This window comes from Ambystoma mexicanum, chromosome 13 (genome assembly GCF_040938575.1).
Source record: "Ambystoma mexicanum isolate Mex_15411 chromosome 13, UKY_AmexF1_1, whole genome shotgun sequence".
In the NCBI taxonomy this organism is placed as follows: Eukaryota; Metazoa; Chordata; class Amphibia; order Caudata; family Ambystomatidae; genus Ambystoma; species Ambystoma mexicanum.
This window is the reverse complement of record NC_090938.1, coordinates 549,243,357-549,269,969: the sequence shown is the minus strand read 5'-3', so window position 1 is coordinate 549,269,969 and position 26,613 is coordinate 549,243,357. Positions and strand designations below refer to the sequence as shown.

At 48.9% G+C, this 26,613-nt stretch overlaps 1 protein-coding gene and 1 long non-coding RNA gene across 3 annotated transcripts in view; one reads left to right on the top strand and one right to left on the bottom strand.

Moving 5' to 3' along the window:
• Window positions 1-26,613, top strand: part of HROB (homologous recombination factor with OB-fold) — a 526,210-nt gene that overhangs the window by 125,777 nt on the left and 373,820 nt on the right. For both annotated transcript variants that reach the window (XM_069634316.1, XM_069634315.1), the window contains one exon: window positions 2,678-2,728. In XM_069634316.1, the coding sequence (XP_069490417.1) occupies window positions 2,678-2,728 (51 nt within the window). The remainder of the gene's footprint in view (window positions 1-2,677; window positions 2,729-26,613) is intronic.
• LOC138521460 (uncharacterized) overlaps window positions 1-26,613 on the bottom strand; it is a 212,070-nt gene that overhangs the window by 74,254 nt on the left and 111,203 nt on the right. The gene's annotated exons all lie outside the window — the stretch shown is intronic.

Genomic DNA, 26,613 nt, shown 5'->3' with positions numbered 1-26,613 from the left:
TCGGAACTGGCACGAACGGTGCCAACGCACTTCCCTCCTCCCCACATCACTAACTCCCGCCCTCTGATGAGGCGTGCTCTTCCCTTAAAGGGATACCAACGTTGACAATGATTTTGATATTTTTTGTTCTGCGCCTTTGGCGAAAGGTGCTCTATAAATTCAATGAAATTAAATATTAGCACACAATGGTAGTAGCAGTAAATGTTTTGGTGTAGAAATAAACAATGTTAGTTTAACAATAAGAAAGTAAATCGGCAAAGTTAATACTTTAAATGTGGTTTTATTTTGTAGAATGTATTTAACTAGCTTGTCTTATGTTAAGCATTTTAATTGCAAACTTGGTTAAACTGTAGTGGGTCTAACATGAGCATTCCTTAGGGATACTGGAAAAGTAAACCGTATCTCTATAAAAAAAAAGTGAAAGCATTTTACCATGTTTTAGCTTTCTCGTTGGTGTGCTAAACAGGATGTTGCAGTGAAAAAGATTCTCTCACAGCTGAAGTGTTTTGTTGAAAGAAGTCATGGCCGCAAATTGAGCATTCTGACTTCAAAGCAAGCAGAGAAACAATAAAGCAGAGTGCAGTCAATAGCTGTAGTTATTGACTGCACTCTGAACATTCTAATTGGCTGGGGGGAGGCCAATGACGATTTCCTTGTGCTAATACCAGAGAAGCCACCAAGCACGAGTTCTTACAATAGTGATATCGGGAGAAAAGAGATGCCCCATAAGCATTAAGGCACCAAGAATGCAGTCAACCCAGAATGGAAACAGCCTCCTGAAATGGTGCTAATGCCTTAATGAGCTAGCATGACCTACGTTTTCTTAGCTGACACCGTTTTTACATAACTAACATATGAAGTCTAGACTGTGCTTTATGGAGAAAAAATGTTTTGGTTCATTTATTAAGTGGCTTGTGGCATCTGTGTGCGGGTGGGAAGTGATTTTCATATATTTACGGTGCACCAAACTATGCACTTGAATTTAAAATCGACACAGCTTTGTTGGCTCCTACAATTGATTGAAATGAGGGGACATTTTATGTAACATTACAACGGTGTAAAGGCATCAAAATGTTCCAGTGTAGGTGGAAACCTCGCAGCGCAACTAGGCAAAAGCACAGACCAAATGAAAACATCTATGCACAGACCTGCGTTGTTTAACCCTCACTCCCTAGACATTATCGTCCTACAGCATATGTATACATATTCCCTGCGCACCATGATGACGCGCTCAGTTTAATTCGGAAAAGGTAGTGCGACTAGTGCCTCAATGCTCATGATGATGCTTCACCTAATTGTACGTTTTACACACAGAGAGCCCCTACAATGTTTTCAGCAATGGCTAATTTAATACCTCTCATTCGCAGTAAAAAACAAAAAATCCCTGTAGGTCCTTGATAATGTGACTAAAGCCAAGCCCTTAAACATTTGATAACGAGCCCTTGTTCTACCCCATCTTCCATCCGAACGCCTACGTGGCAGAAGACAAAACCAACGAAGGTCTGATCTTGAGGTGGCGCCTGGAAACACTTTTAGATGTATAAGCGCCATACAAATGCACAATAAATAAATGAAAATAAATCCCCATGACTCAGTGCAAACACTCAGTCTGGCATTCCTTTACACTTACACACAAAATATGCTACCCAGGGAACAACCTCGATTCCCAGCCTCTGTGACCTAAAAGGCGAGTTACTTTTACATGGAAAGAGTTTGCTAGAATCCCCTGTCCTTGTTTGCTTTAAATTATCCCTCCTTCGCCTTGCTTTCCCCGGATCAATCAATAGCTCCATCCTTTAATTTCATTCACTGTGAATAAGTCCAACTCCCTGGTCATTAGTACCCATAGCCGTCCAGGGGCTTTGCCTGTTGAATACACGTGGGCTGTTGGGGCTCCAGCTCTATTGGCTACGAGGAAGGGAAGCAAAAAAAACACCCTCTCTCACAGCCTCTATTACTTCACACCCTCCAGAACCCACTCCTGTCAGAACCAATTGTCAAAATTCTGTTTTACAGTATATCGCTTAATCTCATTTTAAACACTTCGCAAATAACTTGAAGTTTGAGGGTGAAGCTCTGCCCTCAAAAAGGGAATCCTAGACCACCGCAGCTCACCAATAAAACTGACCCTTGCACCAAGGGAAAACATGGATGGCAAACAATAATGCTTCTCCTGGCTTTAATTTAAATTGTAGGGAAAAATTAGATTTGCATGTATAAATCTGTGTAGACTTTCCTTTATTTCAAAGAAATATTCTGACCTTGTCGTCTTGTTTACCTTACTCATTGTCTCAGAAATGGCATTAAACGCTCGACCACAGCTACTATTAGATGAGGTAAGGAAGCTAAGGAGTAGCCCGTTTTGCCTAGATTTGGAAAATAATGTCAATTCTTAAATATAGGACTGGGGGTTTATACATTGCAACAAATACCTCGCCAACAGGCGTTGAACTCATTGAACAATCTTGTGGGTAAGGACGCATGTTGTTTGCGGTATGGGCACTCAACAGTATCCATGTAATTAATTGGGATATAGTTTCTTTCTGCAGCAGACTCGGTTTACACTGAATGCACACATAGCACGTCTAGGTCTGTGGTTGATGGTGGGATTGGCACTGAGGTTAGACTAGATACAGTCTCAAAGAATGTAAGTTTGACATTTCCCTTTTAATTGTAGGCTTGGAGTTTTCAAAACCGGTGTGCTGTGGAAGACGACTTCGAAGATGAGGTGAGTCCGGATCTGAAGGTGCATGCATGGTAGACACAGTAGTGTTTAAGAAGACCTGTCCACTCCAAGATTGCCTATGCCCTGCATGTTTGCCATTGTGCAAAGTGCTGTATAGTCTAAATGTATTACAAAGTGTCATATTGTATAAACTTCTTCTTTAGAAGTCCATTTGGCCTTTTAATTACTTAAAAGCAGTAGTGTGGCATGTCACATGGAATAACTAAACAATTAATTTAAAAAACGTGTTCTACTTCCAGCAGGGCTGCATATGTTCATAAAACAAAGATGTGTTTCTAAAAGTGATGTTTTAGGCTACTGCTTCTTTCAAGCTGCAGAACCTTTATACCTGACCAAGATTGACGGGTATTCTCGACAGTGGCTTAAATCTCTTTTGCAATTAATTTGCTTGCTCGCCAGTAAAAGCTGCCCATTGAGTCACGCACTGCGGTAGAAGGATATCCTTTCAATTTATTTTACTACTTCGATAGATTTTCTTCAAAGCCCTGCCCAGATTGTTTTTCTTTTCAGTCCTGCACCGCAGTTCTATGTGCACCCATTAGAAAGTAGCTTTTCAGGAAATACTAACGATACTGTTAGTCACTCTTTGAGTTGCTTTTTAGTTTGGAGGTTTCATGAAGGTTGATAATCCACTACCAAAATGTTTAATTGTGGCCAACACACTAAAATGTATATCGGTTTTCCAAGGGCAGAAGCTCTGAGTTTTGAACCTAGCCGCTGTTCTTAGATTATCATACCTGCTTTTCCCAAGCAGTGAACACGTTGCTGCCGGTCTCCTGTCAGCAAGGAGCTCTTTGCTGTTTCCCAGCCCCCTAGCATCTTTCTTCTGCTTCACTCCTCCTCCATCAATGGGATCTTTGCTGCCTTTTTCCCCATTAGTTATTCTCTTTTCTGCTGCTTTCCCCCACACTGACTGCTTTGCTGCTATTTTTTTTGCAACAATGAGTTCCTAGCTGCTGCTTTCCCACTGTGATGAGCCCTTTACTATGGGTACCCCTTTCCTACGGCGAGCTCTTTGCTGCGTCCCTCTTCCTCTCTCTGCTGCTCTTTCCTTGAGAGTGATGAGCTGTTTTTCTAAAGCAGCTAATTTCCCAGCAAAGAGTCCTTTACTGTTTCTCTCTCTTCATCCTATAGTCATGAGCTCTTTACTACTGGTTTTCCCCTTCTAAGGTACTAAGCTTTTGGCTGCTGCCCCCTAATCACCCTTTTTGCCACTGTTGTTTCCTTGCCTCTCACCCCCCTGCCAGAAATGAGCTCTTTGCCACTGCTTTTATTTATTTATATATTTATAACGCGGTGAAAGCTTGCAAGTATCGGGGCGCGACAGAGACACGAAGACCGAAGGTTCACAGGACAGTATAACAAGAAAGAAAAGTGGGCTCTACATGAGCGCAGGGGGGGCGGAAGTGTTAATTATTTGAAGAGTGTGGTTTCAGCTGTTTTCTGAATGATTGAACATTGCTTTTGAGTCTGAGGTTACGAGGTAACTCATTCCAGTGGAAGATGGCCTTGCTGGGAAATGCTCTACCTAGGCCTGTGGATTTAGCTCTGGGGTGACTGGATTTAAGCAGTCCTTGTTTTGCGGATCTTAAGCTTCGGCTCGGCTCATACCAACTGAATTCCTTCTTCAGGTATGTTGGGGCCGTTCCGTTTAGGCAACGGTGAACCAGGGTCAGAGATTTGAAGATGATACGTTCCTTCACTGCTAGCCAGTGGAGGTCGTTTCTGTCTTTTGTAATGTGGTCACGTTTGGACTTTCCTGCGATGGACCGGACTGCGTTATTCTGAATGATTTGACATTCCTTTATGCAGTTGTTGCTGGCACCTAACAGTAAAGCGTTTCCATAGTCCAGTCGTGACAAGATAGTGGCCCTAGCTATTGTGGCACTATTTTTGGTATTTATAAGAGGTCTGATGCGACAGAGGAGCCTCTGATAATATTGGCAGTTCCGTTTCAGCTAAGAGGCTTGTGCCTCGGCTCCTAGTGATGATTGCAAGTAGATGCCAAGTGTTTTGACTTTATTTGACACTGATGCAGAAGTCTTTTATACGGAACGAGGAGTAGTCTGGCCTAGGCTTTTTAGGACTTTTGTTGTGCCAAATGTCATGAGTTCCGTTTTGGAGCCATTTAGTCACATCCAGTGTGATTTCATCCAGTTTTCTATTGTGTTATAAATGGTTGGTAACCTGTTATTGTCGGAATTATGGTTACCACATAGTTCCAAAATGAGCTGCGTGTCATCTGCAAAGTTGGTGAAAAAGATCCCGAGCTGTGAGAGAAGGGTGCAGAGACAGCGAATGTACAGATTAAAAAGCAGTGGGGAAAAGCTGGGTCCCTGCGGAACACCGCAGTCCACTGGTCTAGAATTGGTGGAGTGTCCTCCCCAGGTGATTTTAGATTTCCTGTCCTCTAGAAAGGACGATACCCATACAATGGCTTGCTTAGAGCAATTTCCAGCTGTACCTATTACTGTGGGACCCCTACATACCTCCCCAGCGGGAATATACAAGATTTCTTGGGATTCACTGCAATGCCAGATAGCGTCGCGTATCGCTCTATTACTTCTAGAATGTATTGGAGGTTTTCCTCAGGGTATCTTAAGTACAGTAACATGTCATCTGCATATAGCGAAATTAGGTTCGGTCCCCTTTTGTATAGATCCCGATTACCTCATATTGCTGTCTCAAGTATATCGCTAGGGGCTCCAATGCTAGGATATACAACATCGGAGACTACGCGCATCCTTGTCTGGTACCCCTAATAAGTTGCCACCTCTCTGAAATGATCGCTCCCGTCTTGACTCTGGCTAGCGGTGCACTATACAGTAATTTCACCCATTTTTTTTCCAAGAATTCTTTTTATTGTTTTGTAAAAGTGAAAAGAAATACAAAATCGAAGAGAAACGTACAGCTTTCGGCTAGACAATGGAACTAAGATGACATTGAAGTTTCGTTTCAACAAAACGGCCAAACAGTAAAACTGAGGTCTGAAAAAGAAACAGTGGTGGGGGGGAGAGAGTGGAGACATGGGGAGCATCAGTTTGCACAATAAGCTGTATCCGGGAGTCTTTTCTTCCTTTCCTGCTCTGTCTTGGGGCGGGAGGGGGGGCCCTGCTCTAGGTCTGTGTTCACCCTGCTGCTAGGGAGGTGGGTGGTTTGTCAGTGTTGGGCTCCGGCTTGGCCTCAGGAGTGCGTCTCCGTTTCGCCTCCGTCAAGTGTTCAGTCGAGTTTCTCCATCCATCGCAAGGTTGGGGGCTGCCTTGCCACTCCCGGGAATTGCTGCGTGTAGTCTAGGAATGGGGCCCAGGTTTGATGGAATTTGTTTCTGTTGTTGAAGCGTACGGCCGTGATTTTTTCTGCTGCAACTATTTCCCAGCATTTGGTCAACCAAATTGGGATTGATGGGGCCTCAGGGTGTTTCCATAGCCTGGCAATTGATATTTTTGCTGCCGTTAGAAGGTGTAAAGAGAGGTCCGCTAGGCGGCCGGCCAGTGGGAATCGTCCTTCGCCTTTCGCCCCCAGCAGGACTACTCCAGGGTCCCACGGGATTGTGAGGCCTGTGATTAGTTTGATTTGGTCGAGGACATTCCTCCAGGATTGGGCCGCTTTAGGACAGGCCCACAGTAGGTGGTATAGTGTGCCTTTGTCAGAGCATCCTCTCCAGCAATGTGATGGAGGGGTTGCATTTGCTGAGGATTTCTGGGGTTCTGTAGCATCTGTAACACACCTTGAAGGCACCTTCTTTGTTGGTTATGCATTTGGAGCTTTTGTGTGCACGGGTCCAGATATGGTTCCGTTCCGCTGGATCGATCTCCCTGCCTATGTCCTTCTCCCATCTTATCATGTAGGGCTCCTTCTTGTTAGGGTCCGTTTTATCTAGTAGTATATATAGGGTGGCCACTTTCCCTTTAGGGGGGGTGGTCGTGAGAGTACGCTCTAGGGCTGATAGTTCTCTGCTTCCGCCTTGCCCGACTCCTTTGCTAGATAGCCAATGCCTAAACTGTGCGTATCTGAACCTTTCCGTTTCCGGGACCAGAAATTTGGCTTTGCATGCTTCAAAGTGCAGCGGATCGCCATTTTCGAAGAAGTTCGCGATGACGCGCAGACAGCCCGCTTTCCACTTGTCGAAGCTGTTCGGGTGACGCCGGGGGAGAAGTATGGGTTGTCCCAGATGGGGGTGAGTGGGCCTATCGTATTTCTGCGGTTCCATTGGTGGGCTGCTTTCTTCCAGCTTGTCACTGTGTTTCTTGTCGCCATCAGTGGCTCCTCGCTGGTGGAGAGTTTAGGGCTTCTCATGTGTGGTAGGCATTCTATCGGCAAGTGGCACCAAGTGTCCTCCAGTGTTAGCCAACGGGGTCTAGGGTCCTTTTTCCATGCGAAGACATGCGAGAGCTGGGCCGCGAGGCAGTATCTGTCCATGTCCGGGACCCCCAGGCCGCCCACCGCGGGACTTCGGAGCATGATGCGTCTTGGTATTCGCGGCTTCTTTCCTTCCCAGATGTATTTTAGGAGGTCTGCCTGTAGCCTTTGGATGGCTTTCTTTTGAACCGTTACTGGGAGGGCCATGCAGTGATATAGTAGTCTTGGGATTAAGTTCATTTTTACAGTGGTGATCCTTCCGAACCACAAGATTTCCTGCTTTTGCCATCTGGATAGGTCCTTTTGTAGTTCTGTGAATAATGGGCTAAAATTTGTTTTGTAGATTCTTTCTGTTTTAGTTGGCATTTGGACTCCCAGATAGTTGAGGTGTTGCTTTGCCCATGGGATCGGGTATTTGGCCTCCAAGGAGGCCTTGCGTTTCTTCTGCACGTTGATACTCATTACTGCAGATTTCGTGAAGCTTACCTGAAATCCTGCTGCTTCTTTGAACTTTTCTAATTCCTGCCAGATTGCTTGCATGGACTCTTCTGGTTGGGAGGCTGCAAAGAGTACGTCGTCTGCATAGAGGGCTACTTTGTCGGACTCCCCACCGATCAAGAGGCCATGGATTGCCGGGTTCGCTCGTATTCTGTCGGTGAAGGGCTCCCTAGAGAGCGCAAATATAAGGGGGGATAGAGGGCAGCCTTGCCTAGTGCCTCTTGTGATGGTGATTCTCCCGGACTTGCTCCCGTTCACTCTGAGATGTGTGGAGGGGTGTTGGTAGTTAGATGGGATCCATTTGGTGAAGTTTGGGCCGAATTTGTAGTGCCTTGGTGTTTCCTTGATGTAGCCCCAGTCCAGCATATCGAAGGCTTTATGTGCATCGAGTGACATGATTACCAGTTCCGATCCCATTCTATTAGCTGACTCGATTGTGTTGATTGTACGCCTGATGTTGTCGTGTGGGCTGCGGCCCGGGATGGCGGTTTGGTCCGGGTGAATTATGCTTGGGAGAGTTGGTGCCAGTCTATTCGCCAGGATCTTTGCAACAGCTTGGCATTGTTGTTCAACAGGGTGACAGGTCTGTATGAAGCGCATTGGGTTCGGTCCTTCCCTGGCTTAGGGATGAGGACCGTCACTGATTCCTCCATAGACGTGGTTTTGGAGCTCGTTTCGAGGAAAGAATTGAATAGAGTTGCAAGCTGGGGGGACAAGATGTTAGTGTATTTCTTGTAAAATTGGGCAGTAAAGCCGTCCGGACCCGGGGCCGTATTTTTCAGGGTACAGATCGTATCGCCTACTTCCTCCACTGTGATTGGGCATTCCAGTGTTTCTAGTTGGAGTCGTGGCAGAGTTCCTTGGGCGGGTGCCAGGAAGCTCCGCTGCGCCAGTTTGGATGTAGGGGGTCCAGACATGGTTTTTCTGTGGTGTTGTGCCATGAGTTCGAGGATTTCCGGCTTTGTATAGCGTACGTTGCTGCTCGGATCCGCCAGGCCTTGAATGTTATTTCGCGAGTGTACATTTTTCAGCGTGTGAATCAGGAGGCGGTTCGCTTTGTTGCTGTTTAGGTAATAGAATTGTTTTGTTTAGGACAGGGCCGTGGCTGAGCGGTCCGCCAGGTGCATTTCTAGTTCAGATTTCGCTCTCTTGAGTTCCCAGCCGGTAGTTTTAGCCTGGTGCTATTTAAAGGTATCCTCCAGTTCCTTGACCCTTGCCTCCAGCTTTTCTTGCTGTAGTTGGTTAAGTCTCTTGAGCTTCGATGTGCAGTTGATCGCTACCGCGTGGATCACCGGTTTCATGGCGTCCCAGAGGGTTGCCTCCGAGGTGTCATCGGTCGAGTTCTCCACGAAGTAGTTTGTGAGTGCTTCGGCTATTTCCGTTCTGCAAGCGGCGTCTGCCAGGGTTTGGTCTTGTAGCTTCCAGGTCCATCTCGGCGCTTCTGGCATTCCCAGTGTCCGCAGACGCATAACGATGGGAGCGCGGTCTGAGATGGCTCTCAGACCGATCTGGATGTCTTCTATCCAGGGGAAGAGCTCGCTGGAGGTCAGTAGCAAGTCAGTTCGCGAGTGGCCTCTATGGATGTGCGAGAAGAATGAATAGTCCCTTTCCTTCCTGTTGAACAGTCTCCAGGCATCTATGGTTCCAGTTTCCCGCAAGAACTCGGCCATGGCCAGGGCTCTTGTGTAGTCCTCCCTAGTTGGGGGGAGTGTTTTGTCCAGGTCCAGGTCAGGGTCTGGTGTTAGGTTGAAGTTCCCGCTGATTAGAAGTTGACCCTTGGAGAATGCCGCCACCACTGGAAGCAGGCTGCCGAGAAAGTGGTCTTGAGCGCTGTTCGGGCAGTAAATCGCTCCGAGAGTGATGGGGAGATCGACGAGTAAGCCTTTCAGTAGTAGGTAACGGCCTTCTGGGTCCCTTTTGATTGTGATCTGAGTCAATGGCAGGTCGCGGTTGAGGAGGATGGCCACCCCTCTCTTTTTCTGGCCGGAGGAGGCGAAGTAGCGTTTTGGGTAGCGGAGGAAGGATATCCGATGTTCATCGGCAGCTAGTAGGTGTGTTTCCTGTAGGCAGACGATGTCCGCTGATGCTTGGGAGAGTTTTTGTTCCACCGATTTCCTCTTGCCCGGGGCATTTAGGCCTTGCACGTTCCAGGTCAACATGGTGATTTCCCTATCTGGGGCAGCCATCCGGGTCAGGTACAGTTGCTAATGGGGGTGGCCCCCCTGTTGGTGTTTGTGTCTCGCAGCTTAGTTTGGGTTTCTGGGGATCCCGATCCCTTCGTAGAAGTCTCCCATCTCCACACCTCTGTATTCCCACTTTGAACAAAAATTTGGTTTTACGGTCCAGCCTTCGACCAACGGGGCCTGTGGCCGAGCCAACGCGACCAGCTAGATGGGAGGCAATCATGCCTCTTGCGTTTTCAGTGTAGCGAGAGGTTTACAACATGGTGTAGTAGAGTTCCATTGAGTTAGAGTTCCTGTTTCTGTGTTTCTCTGGGGTTATTCTTGTGTGGTCTTGGGGTTGCCCAGCGGCTCGTCTTTACACATTGTTCGTATTCTTGTTCCTGGGGGCGGTCCCGTGTACTCTATGGCGGTTCTCTACTCGGGACCATGAGTTCAGGGGTTCTCGCCTAGTGCCTTCGGAGACGGGCGCTGCTCTGTCGGGTTCCCCGTCCCCGGTCTCGGGATTCATGAAGTTTTCTGCCTCTGTAGGGGAGGAGATCAGCTGTGGGCTACCCTTCCAGGTGAAGGCCAGGGCCTTGGGGAAGCTCCACCGGTATGTTTTCTTCTCGCTGAGCCATTCTGCCATTGGTTTTAGAGCTTTCCCTTTTGCTAAAGTTGTTGTCGCCAGATCCTGGTAGAGAGATATTGCAGCGTCTCTGAAGTGGATTCGGGCAGTGCTTCTGACCTCCCGCATGATCTCCTCTTTGACTCGGAAGAAGTGCACTTGGGCCAGGACGTCTGGGGGAGAGGAGTTTTGTCTCGCCCGGGTTCTATGCAACCTGTCCAGCTCCAAGGGGGCCTTGTCTGGCAAGGTTATGATGAAGCGGAACAGGTCTTTTACATATTGGTCCAGATCACCATCCGAGACCAAGGTCAGGATCCCCCTCAGGCGGATGTTGTTGCGCCTCGACCTATTTTCGCGTCCTTCTGTTTGGCTTCAAGGGCTTCGCATCTGACTTCCAGTGCTGCGATCCTGTCCGCGCCCGCCCCAATTTCAAAGTTTTGTTCGAAGATGGTAGTTTCTATCTCTTCAGTTCTAGTCTCGATTTCCCCCACTCTTTTGTCCGGAGACGTGATTTTGCTTCTTACTTCATCCGTCCCCCCTTTGGTATTCCTTGGTAATTGCTGTGAGGAGGTCTTGTAGGTCAGCTTTAGTAACTGTTTGCGCCATCGGTTCCGGGGCCGCTTCTGGGAGGGAACCTGCTGCTGCGCCTTCCTTGCGCTCCCCTTTTTGGATTTCTCCGCCATGGGCGTAGCTAGCAAGGCTGCAATGTCTGTCTGCTTTGTTGGCTCGGGGTTCCTGGACATAGTGATAGGCGGCGGCGGTTCTGGTTCGGTGGGGTCCCTGGAGGGCTAGCGCCCGCACCTCTGGCTGTTCTGGCTTTTGTTTAGTGACGCGCTTTCGGGCCGTTGGCTTCCCAGTCGCACCTCTGGAGATGGGGCGGTGCAGTTGCCCGGGGCTGTTGCCTCTTACTGTTCTGGTCCGGCCTCCTCACGAGTGGCGATGGCGCTTTGCTTGGGAGTCTTGTGTTCTCTGCTTTCCTGAGGGCAGGGTGAGATCCCACGGTTTGGGCAGGCAGCACCAAGTGTTTTTGCTAGGGCTTGTTCTTGCTGTTCCTATGCTTGGAGGCAGCTTTGCTTGGGAGCGTCGCTTGACCCATTCCCAACCCAGTTGTGTTCTCTACTTATCCTGAGGGTGGGGTGAAGTTCCGCAGTTAGGGCAGGCAGCACCAAGTGTTCTTGCTAGGGCCAATGTGCGCTTTCAACCTCAGCCCCCGCCGTGGTTTGTGCCTCTGTCGTGTTGCTGGGTGGGGAATGGGCACCTTTGGGCCCCCAGTGGGGAGTTCAGGTTTTGGGAGCAGGTGCAGGTAACGCCCGGTGGGAGGGGCGGGGGTGGAACCCGGCACAATAGTTCTCTGTTGTTCTTGTACGGGGTCCCCGGGAGACTTAAGGCGGTTCTGGAGCTCTGGATGGCCACCTGAATAGTTCCGGTGGTCGCAGCGAATGTTTGGGTCCCCACTGCTGGGCCGCCTCTGCGGTGGGTTGGTTAAAGGTGGGGAGACCGCAGAGGGAGCATGTTCTTAGGCAATTGAGCCCCGTGCTGTTGCTTCTCCTGCTGGGCTTATGGTCCGTCGGGCCGGGGGGGGAGGAGCCCCTCTGGTGTGGGCCTCAGGCTCTCTTATCTGTCCGATGGAAATGGGGAGACTGTGGGGGGGAAGCCCTGTCGAACCCCCTCAGTCCCAGCCTCAACCCCCAGGCGGTGGGCCGCACAGCCAGTGTGGCCGCCCGGAATGGTGATGATAGCTGTGGCCTCCTCCCGTGAGGGCCCGGGGCACGCCAGGCCTTTGATATTGACCAATGGAAGTGGGGGGGTGTATGCCCCCCAGCTGGTGACTGTCCCGGAGGACCCTGCTGGTGAGCCGCAGTGCCACAGGGGCCCACGGCGGTGCGGCAGGTGCCGCCCTACCTTCGTCGGGGGGGGGGTGCAGTGTCCGCACCTGAGGCGTCCAGCGGCCCGCTCCCGCTCTCCGCAGCCCCCACGTTGGGTCCGGAGTGGGACTGCAGCAGTGGTGAAAACAGCTGTGGGAGCCAACACCGCTGGAGAGGCCCCGGGCGCCGCTCTCGGATTGCTGGTGCTGGGTCTCGTGCGGGCCGAGGGTGATGTGGGTGGAGAGCCAATAAGCCTGGGGTTGCAGATCAGCAGGTTTGGATGGTGGGGAGCAAGCCGGGGGGCCCTGACCGGTCGACTCTGCCCCCTCCGTGGTGGGTCGGCTGGTGTTGCGGCTCCAGGGATCCTGTTGCTGGCTGGCCTGCTTGGCCACGGCTGAGCCTGGGCTGTGGTGTAGAGTTGACCGCCGGTCACTCGGGGCGGCCTGGGCTGTTGTGTCTGGGCCGGCTGGGTCGGTAGCCGTGTGCGACTGCGCGAGCTGATGTTGCGGGGCCAACGCTTCAGAGGAGCAGCACCCAGGGCCATCTGGGGCCGGAGCGGGGCCGCCTATGGTGCTGCCTCAGTGGTTCACCCTCATCCCGATCTTGTGGGCTCCAAGGACGCTGCGGCCTGTTTCGGCAGGAAGCCCGTCCCGAACTTCGGTCAGGAGCATATCGGGCCAGCCGGTCTGTCGTATTTTGGTGCTCCGTAGCTGGTGCGGGTTTACAGCTGCTGAGAGGAGCCGGGTGGCTGATGCCTCGGAGCGCGGTGGGTGCCTACTTTATGCACCAGAGGTGCCAGCGACGGCCGCCATCTTGCCGGAGGGACTCAGATGTTTCCCGCGCCATTTAGAGTCAGCGCAAACTAACACTTCCGCACCATTGTGGACCCCGAAACTTGGGCTGGATGCGCCAGCATACCTCTCGAGTCAGCTATTCTGTTTGCTGGGTTGCAAACTTCACTATCACTGGGGCATATGTGGCGGTTGCGTGGCCGCGGCCGGGAGCTCTCACAGAGCCTGTCCGTCCACCATGGCTCCAAGCCACGCCCCCCGTAATTTCACCCATTTAAGGTACCCAGGTCCTATCCCACAGTTGGTCAGGGCTGCCATCAGCCAGGGCCATTTGTCGGAATCAAAGGCTTTTATTGCATCGGGTGATACAATTGCAATCTCGCACGAGTCTCCTTTTGTGTGCTCTATGACCCGGTGAAGTCGTCTAAGGTTGTAGGATATGTTTCTGCACGGGACATATCCAGTCTGATCAGGGTGTATTAAGTTGCTTATGACTCGTCTCATTCTATTTGCCAACACCGCTGTGAGCATTTTTCTATCTTGGTTCAGCATCGACAGCGATCTATGCGATCCGTAATCCATGCCTGGCTTATTGGGTTTGGGGAGTGGGATAATGATCGCTTCTCTCAGGGATTCTGGTAGCCTCCCTGTTTCAAATGCCTCATTTAACATTGCAAGCAGTGAGGGGAGCACCTCATTCCTATACATTTTGGCGGTCTCATTTTTATACAACCATGCCAGCATTCTCCCCGGTTTGTCTCCACCCGCATGCTGCCTCTCTATGTATTTCTTATAGTTTAGATTACACAATCTCTCCCAGTGCCCTGCACATTCCTGCTGCAGTTGGCTTATAGTTTCAGCTTCCTCCTCGGAGCTACCTCCCCTGCCCAGCACTGTCTCCAGCTTTGTCTCTGCCTTCTGCAGTTCCCTTATTATATGTTAGGCAGAAACCTGTGCAGTTCCCTTAGGGACCACTGCAAAGGATTTAGGACTACAGGTGGTTGGCAGTAAACCCAATTGGTAGCAGTCTGTACCACCCAGATTTACCTGGTAGCTGTGGCTGAGCAGTCAGATTTCCCTCAAGAAGAGTTAGGCAATATATAAGAGTATACACAATAGGTACAGAGATACAGTAGCACAAGCAAACACTGACCAGAGCTTTTGTGTAAAAGTATGTAATTATTTATTTAAAGACACACTTGTAAATTACACTAGCACAAAAAGAGGTAGGTAATTTCAACACACAGTCACTATTATATATATACAACCCTGATTACTTATTAGACAAGTCTTAATGAGAAACACCACTTATTTTCAGACAGAGGTGAGCGCTTAACATAAGATGGCACTCTAATAAGTTATAGAAAAAGGGAGGGAAAAGGCAAAGTTATTGAAAGCACACAAATTTCAATACTTTTCACAGAACCACAGTGAGGCAGGTTAGGCAAAGTCTACTGGAGAGCAAGGAAGTTCAAATGCCAGGCCCACTCTTAGAGAGAGCAAGCGAAATGTGTCCAGGATCACACAGTGGGGGTATGACCAAAGAGTCTTTGTAGATAGTTCACAAAAGATTGAGATCAAGTCAGGAAAAGTTAGTTAACAGGCCCCAGGCTAACCCAGGTTAGAAAGTCGAGGATTTACTGTCACCCCGAACGATCTGTCGCAAGGGAAGCCAGGCAGGACACAGTACCTGAAAATGGGAAGAAGGCTCCAGTGGGGGCAGTTGTTCCTGGCAGCGGGTGCAAGTCGGTGTTTCATCCAGAAGAAGAGGAGGTCTCGACGTGGAGGAAAGCTGAAGGTCGTTGCACTGCCAGGGAAGAAACCAGCCGCGGAATTTCCCGGTTACAAGGTACCACCCTTTTCTTCGCGGTAGTGGTAAACCGTGGTATTCCGGTTGCCGGGGTGCTTGGCACGGGCAAGGCGGCCACGAGATGGTCCAGGAAGGCGAAAAGACGGGCAAACTGGTTATCCCCACCAGTCAAAGGAAGAAGACTCTCTGGGCTGGAGATCTCCTCTGTCGTCGGGAAAAGTGGTGAGACGGTTCAGCAGGGCTCCAACGGTGGTGTCGTCGTTGCAGGTCGGCTCGGCTTCTCCCTCCTCGGATTCTTTAGGTCCTGTGGCGACTTCTGAAGTTCCAGTCCCCAAAGCCCTGCTTTTATGCAGAAAAGCCCCATTTATTTATTTATTTAAATTTATATAGCGCGCAAGTAACCCATGGGCATTGAGGCGCTGTTACTTGCAAGAGCTTAGTTACAGGCAAAGAAGCATTCATCAGTACATTATGTATTCAACAGGCATAGAGCTGCTGTTTTGGTTGGTACAGTTGGTCATTACAAACAGTTTATGCACTGGAACATAGGAGATGTATTCAGCTGGTGCGAGGAATCTTATGTGAATAAGATGGTTTTTATGGATTTGCGGAAGGTGCAAAGGGAGGCCTCACCTCGGATTATAGGAGGTAGGGCGTTCCAGTGAGTGGGTGCGAGATATGGGAAGCTGGAACCGCCAGCTCTGGCTTTTTTTACTAATGGCACAGAAAGCATGTTAGTATATGGTGATCTGGTTGGCCTCGTAGTAGAGACGGGGTGGATCCTTTGGGAGAGGTAGTCGGGGGCAGTAAGGTGAAAGCACTTGTGAGTCAGTGTCAGCGTTTTGAAGATGATCCTTTCTTTTATTGGGAGCCAGTGTGCTCGTTTTCTGGCTTCCGAGATGTGTTCTCGTTTGGCAATGCCTTGGGCTGCCCGGAGAGCGCTATTCTGAATGATTTGTAACCTCTCTAGGTTTTTGTTGGATGTACCTAGGAAGAGTACATTACAATAGTCAAGCCTAGATCCAGTGATGGCTCTGGCTATGTTAGTGCAGTTCTCTTTGGAGAGAAAGGGCCTGACTGCGTTGATTAGTTTGGCATGATATGCAGCTGCAGAGGCTATAGCATTGACTTGTTTATCCATGGATAGGTTGGAATCGAAGTAGACGCCAAGTGTTTTGACTGATTCTGAGACAGGTATTTTGATGGAGTCTATGGTGAAGTGACTGAACTGGGAGTCTAGATTTTTCAGCGTTTCGGGTGAGCCTACCAGGAGGAGTTCAGTCTTGTCTGAGTTGAGGCATAGTCCATTGTCTGCCATCCAGGCTTGGATGGTGTTGTAGAGGTTGTTGAGGGTCATGGAGTCAGTGTCGTAGTTGCCAGTGAGGGTGAGGAGGATCTGTGTGCCATCAGCGTAGTTGGTGTATGAAATGCCCATGGCGTCAAGGATGAGAAAAAGGGGTCGTGTGAAGATGTTCATTCAGCCTAGCTGTCACTCAAACATGCTAAGTGGTGAGCTGGGCGGCTCACCACTTGGGCCAATCACACAAGAGTGCGATTTGAGTTGGCGAGGCTACTCAATCCAGGGTGCCTAAAGCCCCTCCCACACCCCCTGTGGTACCCAGACAGAGTGCACCACTTTTGGAGGCTTCTGTGGAGAAGCCCGCCAAAAAGTGGAACAAAGGGCTCGACTTGGGTTGGAGTCACAGAAGCGAACACAAATGCCATTTTGTAACCAAGTTTCAGCCAAAAATACCAACCAGTGAATTTATATTAATTTAATAAACCGGCGGTATGTTCGAGGCTATATTAAAAAGTGGTAGCCTCGAACAATGGGAACATCTCATAGGAATATATTCGCGGTCGAATATAAAAAGTAGTATCCACTGCCACCAGCCAAAACTCGGTCGGGCGGGACTGGACAGTGCCCCCTCAAACAACAGACCCCGGGGCAATCGAATTGCCCCGACCAGTACGTCCACAATATGATGGTTTGTACTGGTTCTGTTCACAATTTAAGACTAGTAAAGCCAATGGTGACTTTACATGCCCTGGGAGACGGTAGTCAGTCCCAGCGTATGGAGTCTATGTTTGGGGGTCGCTACGACACCCCTGGGTTACGGCATGGAGGGTGCTGTGTAACCCACATAACAAAAACACATGAAGCCCTATGGGGTAAAGGACCCCATAACCCATAAAACACATACAAAGTCAAAGGAACACCTCAAATCATTTCTAAGAGTGGGAGGAAAAGAGTCGCACTCTTAGCAGGAGAATAAAATAAACCCCAAAAATCCAGCAAATCTGCTGGGGGACTCACTAGGTTTGGCAAATTAGCCTTTACAGAGAATTCTCCCTAACAGTATACCTCCCTGCAGCCCTTTAGATTTGGCAATAGCTGATCCTCTCATCACCATTTTAAATGCTTCCCATAGTGTGCCGGCCGATTCAACACTCTGAGTGTTGTTTTCAAAGTAATTTATAATTTATTCTCTCAGGTCCTCTCTGAACACTGTGTCTTTTAGTGCTTCAGCTCTAAGTCGCCACGTTGGGATCCTAGCCCTTGGAGGTAGGTATTGCCATGTTAAAACCAATGGTGAGTGGTCCGATAGGACCCTCGCCTTGTACTCTGTCCGCACTATTTCTGCCATCATCTCCAGTGTGGCAAACATGTAGTCTAACCTCGTGTACAAATTCTGTGGGGCAGAGTAATGCGAATACTGTCTATCGTGTGGGTGGTGTAACCTCCACATATCCTCTAGCCAGTGGTCTGTGAACAGGGTCTGTAGGGCTTTGGCAGCAGGGGCGGGTTTGTCTGATTTCTTGTCTGATTTCTTGTCTGACCGGTCTACCCTTGGGTCTAATGTGCAGTTAAAGTCGTCTCCCCAGATCACCCCGAAGCCCCCCCCTAACCCCTAGTATGGACTCATTTTGTTGTATAGGGTCTTGAAGTATGCCACTGTGTCCTGATTCGGGGCATATGTATTGATAATGTATATTTCCTTATTTTCCATGAGCCCCCGTATTGCCACCATCCTCCCGTCCGCTTTGACTGTGGTCTGTAGCAGTTGGAAGGGGACATGCGGTGCTACCCAAGTGATCACCCCTCTGGCATATGCCGAGTATGTTGCACCAATGACGGTCCCCTTCCATTTCTTCTTGATCACCTCTTGTTTTTCTTTTGTGAGGTGCGTTTCCTGTATTAGGGCAATATCTATTTTCTGCCTTCTCAGATACATCATAACCTTTTTCCTTTTCTGGTAACTGTTGAGGCCCATGACATTCCAGGTAATTACCTTAAGGTCCCCCATATTTCAACCATATCCAGTCCCCTCCATTGTCTTTCCCCATCATCTGCCTTAAGCGCAGGTGCGCATGTGGGTAAGCTTGTTTCCCAACATATAAACTACACCTAACCAAAAAGACTGCAACTCCCCCAACTCCCCTACCACCTCCCCGCCCTTCCCGTCCCCAACTTTTGCCCAGCTCCATCCCTGGAAGTCAGGCGGTCACGCATTTAGTCCTGGCCCGGGTTACTGACACTAGGAACTCAGCAGGAGGTTACCACACTATCGGTAGCCTATCTAAACCAACTTCTGGGGTGGAGACTGAGACCATTGTGTCTCCTACACATTTGCCTCCGTATATTACATGCGCTCAAATTCTTCTATCCCAAACCTGGCTATTTTCCAGTCTATGTGCACTATGCTATATTGTAGTCCCAATGTCATAGTTCTACAGCACCACAGCCTCTGGAGCCACCACATCACTTCTCTGTGCCTTCCTCCTTCTGCGTGTCTGTCCTGGAGGGACAGTTCTGTGCATCCAGCCACTCCGTTGCATCCTCTGGGCTGTCCAAAAACAAGGCCCTATTCCTGTGAAACACTTTCAGCTTCGCAGGTTACATCAGCATGTACTTAAAGCCTGCCGCACGCAACCTCTTCTTCACTGTTCCATAGTTCAGCCTCTTCCTCTGCACCAGGAGAGTATAGCCTGGGTGTGCTGTGATAGGAGCGGACGCCCTATGTATTGTACCTCTTTTTCAGAAGAACTCCAGGACCTTCTCCCTATCTCGGTAGTTCAGGATTTTGGCTATTATTGGCCTCGGGGGAGGGGGGTCTCCAGGTGGACATTTCCTCATCAGAGCCCTGTGTGCTCTCTCCACCGCAAATCCCTGGGTGAGTGCACCACTCTCTATTTCCTGCAGTAGCATGGTCTCAATATAGTCTGTGGGGTTGGGTCCTTCTCCTTCGGGGAGACCCACAATGCGTATGTTGTTTCTTCAGGCCCGTCCTTCTGCTTCCTCTGCTCTGTTTTCCAAGTTACTCACTTGTTGCCGCAGTATGTGAATCTCTGAGGTATGTAACGCGCAGGCAGCTGTGTTTGTGTTTGCTTCCTTCTCCAGTTCGCCTGTGCATTCCGCTGTTTTCTTCACGTCTTGTCTCAGTAGGTTGACGTCCTCTTGTACCGCCCCTATTTTAAGGTCCAATTATGCTCTGATTTCGTTCATAGCTGCCTCCAATTTGGTTTCCCATGCAATTTTCAGGTCTGCAATTGCATCCAAGATTTGTTGATCATTTCCAGCAACTCAGTCACATCCTCTGGGGTGTCAAAAAACAAGGCCCTATTCCTGTGAAACACTTTCACAGGAATAGTACAGCTTCCGTTTGTGGGTTCCTGTCCTTGTTTCTGGCTCCATCGGATGATTAGGGAGTTTTAGCGAATTCATCCATTGTTGGTTGTTTCCCTTTGGTTTTGGTTAACTTGGACGCCTCCCTAATACTTCCCAGTGTCTGCTCACCGTTACCGGGGCTAGTCTCTTAGGCCCTCCGTCCAGTCTCAGCCCTTAGGGTGCTCGGGTTTATTGGTGGCTGTCACCAGGGCCTGCCTGGTGCAGGATGCGTATTCAAATGTTAGTGCTGCAATAGTTACACTGGTCTAGACGTGTTGGCCCAGGATCCGCTGTCTCTAGCTGTGCCTCCCAAGCTTGGTTTCGGCCTTTGCCCCTCCTTAATCCGGGTTGTTCCTCTTAGGCTCTATCAAATGCACTACCCACACTTGCTTGGTGGTGGGCTGTGCTCATTGTGGCTGTCTCGTGTGTGTTCTCATGGACATGTTAGGCTCTTCCCCTCCCAGGGGAGTTCCTCCAAGTTTCGGTCTAGGTCCCATACGTTTCTTGCTGCTTTGCACTTCTTTGTAGCCCGGGTACTCTCCAGGTCTTACGTTCACTTCAGGTGGTAACATCCCTTGCTGCAGGCACTTTAGCTTTACACCAGTGCCACATGTGCTATGTACTAAGAGCTACTGCATTATTAGGGCCCGACCGCTCCTCGGCTCCCGAATCGCTCTGTTCTTTAAATTTCTGTTTCAGTTAGTGCGTGCTCCACCTGCGCTCAGGCTCCTCGCATAGAGCCGCTCCGCTTACCGCAAATGTGTCTTGATATCAGATGCCTTTCTCAAAGTTCATATCACTGTCGGGGAGTATGCAACCTGCATTGTTATGTCTACAGCATTTGTGTGCTCATCTGCCCGGCAGTTCAGCAGGTCTGGGCACAGTATTATGTCCCTTCAGTGTGGTACTTCCTTTGTTCCACTGCCTTAGAACCTTTCAATCTCTTACTTAAACTTTCACCGGGACGCACTCCGCCTGTATTCTGTCAGGTTGCGCTGTTTGTCTCAAGAGCCTCTGTTCGGGCATCATTCAGCTGTGTTGATCTTCATTCGTGCCTCACAATATGTAGTGACCCCTCTCCGTGCAGTGGCCTTTGTTCGCCTTCGGCACGTGTGAGTTTCCCAGTCTCTGAGCCTGAGCAGCAACGTTTTTCGGAAGGCTTAGAAAGTGTCTTCCGGATGTTGAAATTGTATCTCTTACTGCTGTAACAAGTAGCACCAACCGTGTCCTGCAGATTAATTCATTCGGCCCCATGCGGTATTGGTTACAGTCATACTTGACACGTTCAGCTTTCTCCAGTTGTTATTTGTAACCCCTTCGTTCCAGTACGCCCACAGTTGTGCATGCATTCCTTGCAGCCTATTTATCAACTTCACTTCTATCACGGCAAGGTTCTCTTGCTTTTTCAGTCCGACACCCATTTGGGGCCGAGTGCTCCGTATCGGAGCCACGCTGCACGATTAGTCTCTTCCGATCCTACGTATGCACTCCCTCACCATGTTAGTCTGACGGTTCGCTCCTTTTGTTCTGCTGGGGCTTGCGCTTCCATCCACGCTGTGCTGCTTCAAATGAGGACCCCTCTCTTCTCTTGCATTGGACTGCTCCTGCCCGTTTCGGTCCGCTCCCAGCACGCCACGAACACCGCTATCCATACACTGATGTTTACCTTTGCACTACATCCCTTTGTTCTGGGAGGACCGCCATCTTGATTACTCTGTCAGAGAGCCACGGCAATCTTCTCAAGGCTTGCAATACGCGAATCCCAGCACTAACCAATTTGAAATCATGCTCAGGACAAGCAGTGCACTTTCATGAATCTGCACTCCTCATTTTATCCATCTTGGCAGACTTCATGCATATTTTCTTATGCAGTTTCGGATCATCAGGAGCACCTCTGGAACATGTCCTATCGCATGGCCCTGCAGCCACGCTCCCTTGCAGGATATATAGTTGATGTTTACTGTAGCTACACTGCATTTTGCCACGGCAACACAAGTGCATGACCACTTGTTTGTTTTGACTGCATGTTAAGTGCAGTGCTACTGCTGCTGCGTGCTTGTGCAGTGGTCAACGTGGAGTTTCGTGGGCGTTTCCTTCACCAAAATGGGAAAAGTGTAGTGTGGTCAAGTGGTTGCAACTGGCAGATAGTGGTCTGCAGAGGACGGTCACCACTAAGCACACTAAAGTACTCCCACATTACCATACAGTATGGTAACCCTCTGTAAAACATAATTGAGCAGTTGTTCAGCAGTTGATGCTGTATATTGCTGTGACCTTGCAGATCTGCCAAACCAGAGCCACTACTGCCCAAATGAAATGTACACAAGGAAAGATAGCAGTTCTCTCTCTTCAGTAGATGGCCCATTGAAACCAAATATACTTTTTAAACCCATTTCGGACATAAATGTGCTGATCACTGAGATCAAAGGGCTCCTCTTGGACATCAACACCCCCAATGTGGCCAAGCAGAAAAGTGGTATTCAGTCTAACTGTGCCACAGTATCAACCCGAGCTAGACACTATTTATATTGACCTGCATTGCGGGGAGAGGGGACTCAAAAAACAATTAAATAACTAGACAACCAGCCACAAACCGATTAACAGCGACACATACCCTTGACCCTCTGGCCCAATACGAGGGGGTCAAAAGGAAGCAGCAGAAAGAGGGGGGAAAACTGTTATTCCTGCAGGAGGTGTGGGGCATTAATAACAAAAGGACAGTGCAATTGTGGTTCGGAACCAGATGCCCCAGCCGTCCTACTAACTCCAGCCCCAGTTCTAACTGACCTCACAATACAATTGGAGCTTAACTCTGAGAAAGGGAAGCTACCAGGAAACCAAACAGAGGAGCCATCAAAGGCCAAAGTGGACTTGGCAAATGCAACAAACATGACAGCTGACCCTTCTCGATTGGCAAGGAGCAATTGCACCTGACATCGAATTACTCAAAAGATTCCTGCTGTTTTAGGGGATGGGGATCCAAAATGGCCTAATGTCAGACATTTGAGCAATCACTGCAAGTGCAATTGTAACTGATCAAATAGATCAGGTCTCACCAAAATCCTTGAAGAGCTGACGACATTAAACGTAATTGTTAAATCATTAATAGAGAATATTGAGGTGGTGCCTCAGAATAAACCCCCAGTCAATATAGACAATGGAGGAATTAGCAGCAATATATCTGGGCCCATAACATCCTGCATTAATGATGATCGATACCAGAAAGGTCTAAATCAAAGTGAAGCAACCCCAGCCCATGAATCTGCCACCTGACTGATGAGGCACAAAAAGAACAAATCACCTGCAATAAGTGGAATAATACATGTCACTAGAACATCCACACAAATAAATTCTGCAAAGCACATAGCCCCTACGACACGTGCCCCGGAAAAGAATGTTGCCATTAGACACACCATTGACAACTGTACCCGATTCCATCCACCAAGAAGGGACTTTGGTGCGGCTCCCGTTAAAAATAACCAGATGATCCCAACGGCATATGGTCACCGCAACAGATTGCCAACGACCAGATCAATGACTGGGTGCAGGACCACTAATGAATATAGAGAGGAGAGCATCTACATGTGTGGTGTCCCCCAATTACATCCCGGTCAGTTTGAAGACACGCTAGGCGTTGTACCTCCATTGTTAGGGAAGACTTTATTCGGTGTACAAGGGTCCAGACACCCCTGGCGAAGGTGGACTCTATCCATTTGGTCTTTCGGGACAAATCACTGGCAAACAGCCTTTTGTCTAGTGAAGCCAGTTCATATCCCCCCCCATTGGCTCCACAATAAATCTAAGAATTAGCCCCTCATGGGCGTCGAGTAAGTGTGGGTGGGGCCCCAACTTTGGAGATTGTACCGACACTCTGTGGCCTTGGATTGGATGAAATCGATTGACTACAGCCTTCATTGAATACCCCTGATGATCAATCTACCTCAGGATGCTAAGTTCCTTTCATGGATCATCGCCGGAATAGAAAAGCATTTTGTAGACTGGGCCTGGAGAGAATTTATTGAAGGTTTTGATCTCCTATGCTTCGAAGAGATATGGGCGATAGACGCCTGCAATATTCAAGGTTATGCTGCCTATGCAATCCCAACCTCGAAGGGCAAAAGGGGTCGACCAGTGGGAGGGTTGCTGATGTGGGTGAGCTCCCAACTTAATTGGATAGTAACCCATCAGGAAACTAAAACTCCAGAACTTCAATTCCTGAACATTACAACTGGCAGGGGCTCTATATAAACCTGTTTAACATCTATGACAGGACGTCACGGGTGTTTCCCCTGGATACCCTAGTCAGGCTGAAAGACCTGCTGTTAACAAGTTCATTTTGTATCCTCCCAGGCTTCCTTACAAGGGCGATTTTAATCTACAATACGAACCACTGAGGATCGTGTCGGATTTTTGCGACAATCAGGACACAGCTTGGGCAGGATACCACAACTGTCAAGCGATTACCCTAAAAAGACCCAACGTTTATCGCTAGAGGCAGCAAGAATCCTGCATAACAATCATCTTATGGCATGTGATGGATGGTGCCTGAATGATCAACCGGCAAGGAGTAGTTTTCATGGGCATAGTGACAATAGCCGAATAGATTATTACGCAATCAATGCAACATCATGGAACCGGCTGAGGTCCTTCGAAGTGGTGGACCGCCAAGAGAGTGATCACAAACCCCTAGTCTGTGTAGTATCTGCTCTGAAGACCGGAACGCACGAAGAAAATCCTGCAGAGTGTTGCGGATATCGAAATTCCGGGGCAATCACAACAGGTGGTGAAGTGGTCAAGGATCATAGAATGCAACAAGAAATCAGAACTATATCAGGCTGTCGCAGTTCATGTAGCTTGAGTATGTGTCCCTCAAAATGATGCAGATCCATCCTAATAGACTTCTCGGCCATAAAGCAAGCCTTGCTACCTCTGCTAATGAAAATTAAGAAAACCACTAAGCAGAAATACCAGCCAAGACAGAAGTGGTTTGACGAGGACTGCAGAAAATGCAAAGTAGCTTTAATCTCCTGCCTTAGAGCGAATCCGGCAGTAGATACAGCCTGCCTGCAAATCCTGAGAGCAGCATATAAGGCAATTGCAAGAGAAAAGAGAAAGACCCACGTCATGAAAAGGTGTGAAATGCTAACTGAGGCATGGAAGAACAATGATTCCGGCACTTTTTGGAAAATTGTGGCGGTTGACACCACTAATTCTTCAGTTGAATTACAGTGCAACATTGCTCCTGACACATGGCACAGCCATTTCTCGATCTTCTATAAGGCCGCAGAGAGTATTAACATGCTACAGGAGCCTGACAGTGTAGTTCCCATGGATCAGGGTTTCAGGCAATCCCTAGAGGAGGTGACTAAGGCAGTCGGAACAATGAAAAGTGGGAAAGCCCCCTGGACCAGATTACATAAGCATTGATTTATACAAAGATGAGATGCCGGGAAACTATCGACCCATCTCCCTCTTTGATGGGACAGGAAAAACGTACGCAAAAGTCATTCCTTTTTTTGGATACATTCTTTTTATTGGTTTACAACAACATGGCGGGCATACCAGTCGTCCAACAACATCCATAAAACGGGATTAACACATTCAGAGTCGATGAACCAAAATGAACAAAAACATTACGCATGTATCGACAGTGGTCAAATGGGCTGGGTCACTACGAATTGGGTGGGCGTGAGCCAGTTCGCGGGGAGACGTGGGCTGACAGGAGGGCAGCTCCCCCAGGGGGTGGGGCGAGAAACACAGACAATAGTTTCCAGGCAGGCGGTGAGACACCCTGAGTCATATAGTGCCAGACCATCTGCTCCATACTTTAAGAAATTTGCCAGGGCAACCCCTGGCAGTGTATATGCGTTTTTCCATGGATGCATACCTGTTCTGCAAAAGTAATTCTTGAACATCTACAGAAATGGTCTACATCAGAGGGTATCTTGAGTCGATTACAAGCTGTCTTCCAAGATGGTATCGACATAGTGGAACAATGTTTTCGCTTAGATCTTCTGGTGAAAAAGCACACAATCCTCTGCAACACCAAGCTGTACGTGATCTTTGTGGACCTCTGCAACGCCTTTGACTCAGACTCACGAAACAAACTCTGGTTGGTGCTATCTGCTTTTAACATTCCACCAGCCCTACTTGGTATAATCCAAGCTCTACACAAGACAGTGAAGCTGCCGTGCGCTGGGGTGTGGTAGGTGAATGCACAGAGTAATTCATGGTACAATGAGGTGTGAGACAGGGGTACGTCCTGGACCCACTCCTCTTTTGTCTCAATGGACCGTAGCTGAGAATCCCAGAAATGGGAAGTCATGTTGGGCTGGTGTTAGTGGTCATGTGAGAGAGGGTGTTTTTCCTTGCCTAGTCAGGAGTCTGAAATGGGCCGACACACGATTTAGAGGTGAGAGGAATGGGAGGAAATCATCAGACGTCCGTTTTAAGTTGTCTTAAATTCTATCATTTGGTTGGGCTGGAGGATGGAAATGGAGAGGGACAAGTGTAATGGAGAGGCCTAAAGAACAATTCTGGAGTGTAGCCTCAGCTTTCTCTTTTAGAGAGGACTTCCAAAGGGGACAGATGGAAAGGGAGTTAAGGTAGATACTCCTGGGAGTAATGAATACACCTGGATGCTGGACTTTTATACTTTGTATGGGTTGTATGTCTGCATGCATGTTACTTGGTAGGGCGTATTACCAGCGGGAAAGGCCTTCTAGAAAGGTGTTGAACTGAATGAGTGAGGCAAATTGCAGGCTGACAGAAAAAATGGCTACAGGCATGGGTAAGGCAAATGCACCAGCGGTGCCATCTGGAGAAGGAGGCAGAGTCCCCAGACAGGTGGGAGCCAGAGGTGTGCCCATTTTTTGCAGATAAAGGTGAGGGATGAATGGGATTGTAGCATTAAGAGCTGGTGTAGGAGGGTGTGGGTTACAGTAATGGAGGAGGTGAGCTTTTGCGATGCAGTCCATATAGACAAAAGGAAGTGACTAGGGTTCTGGTGATGTACTTGCTATGTATGCATCTAGATTTGTGTGCATTAGTAATTTCTGGGCATGCGCGGTGCAGGTCGATATGAGGGG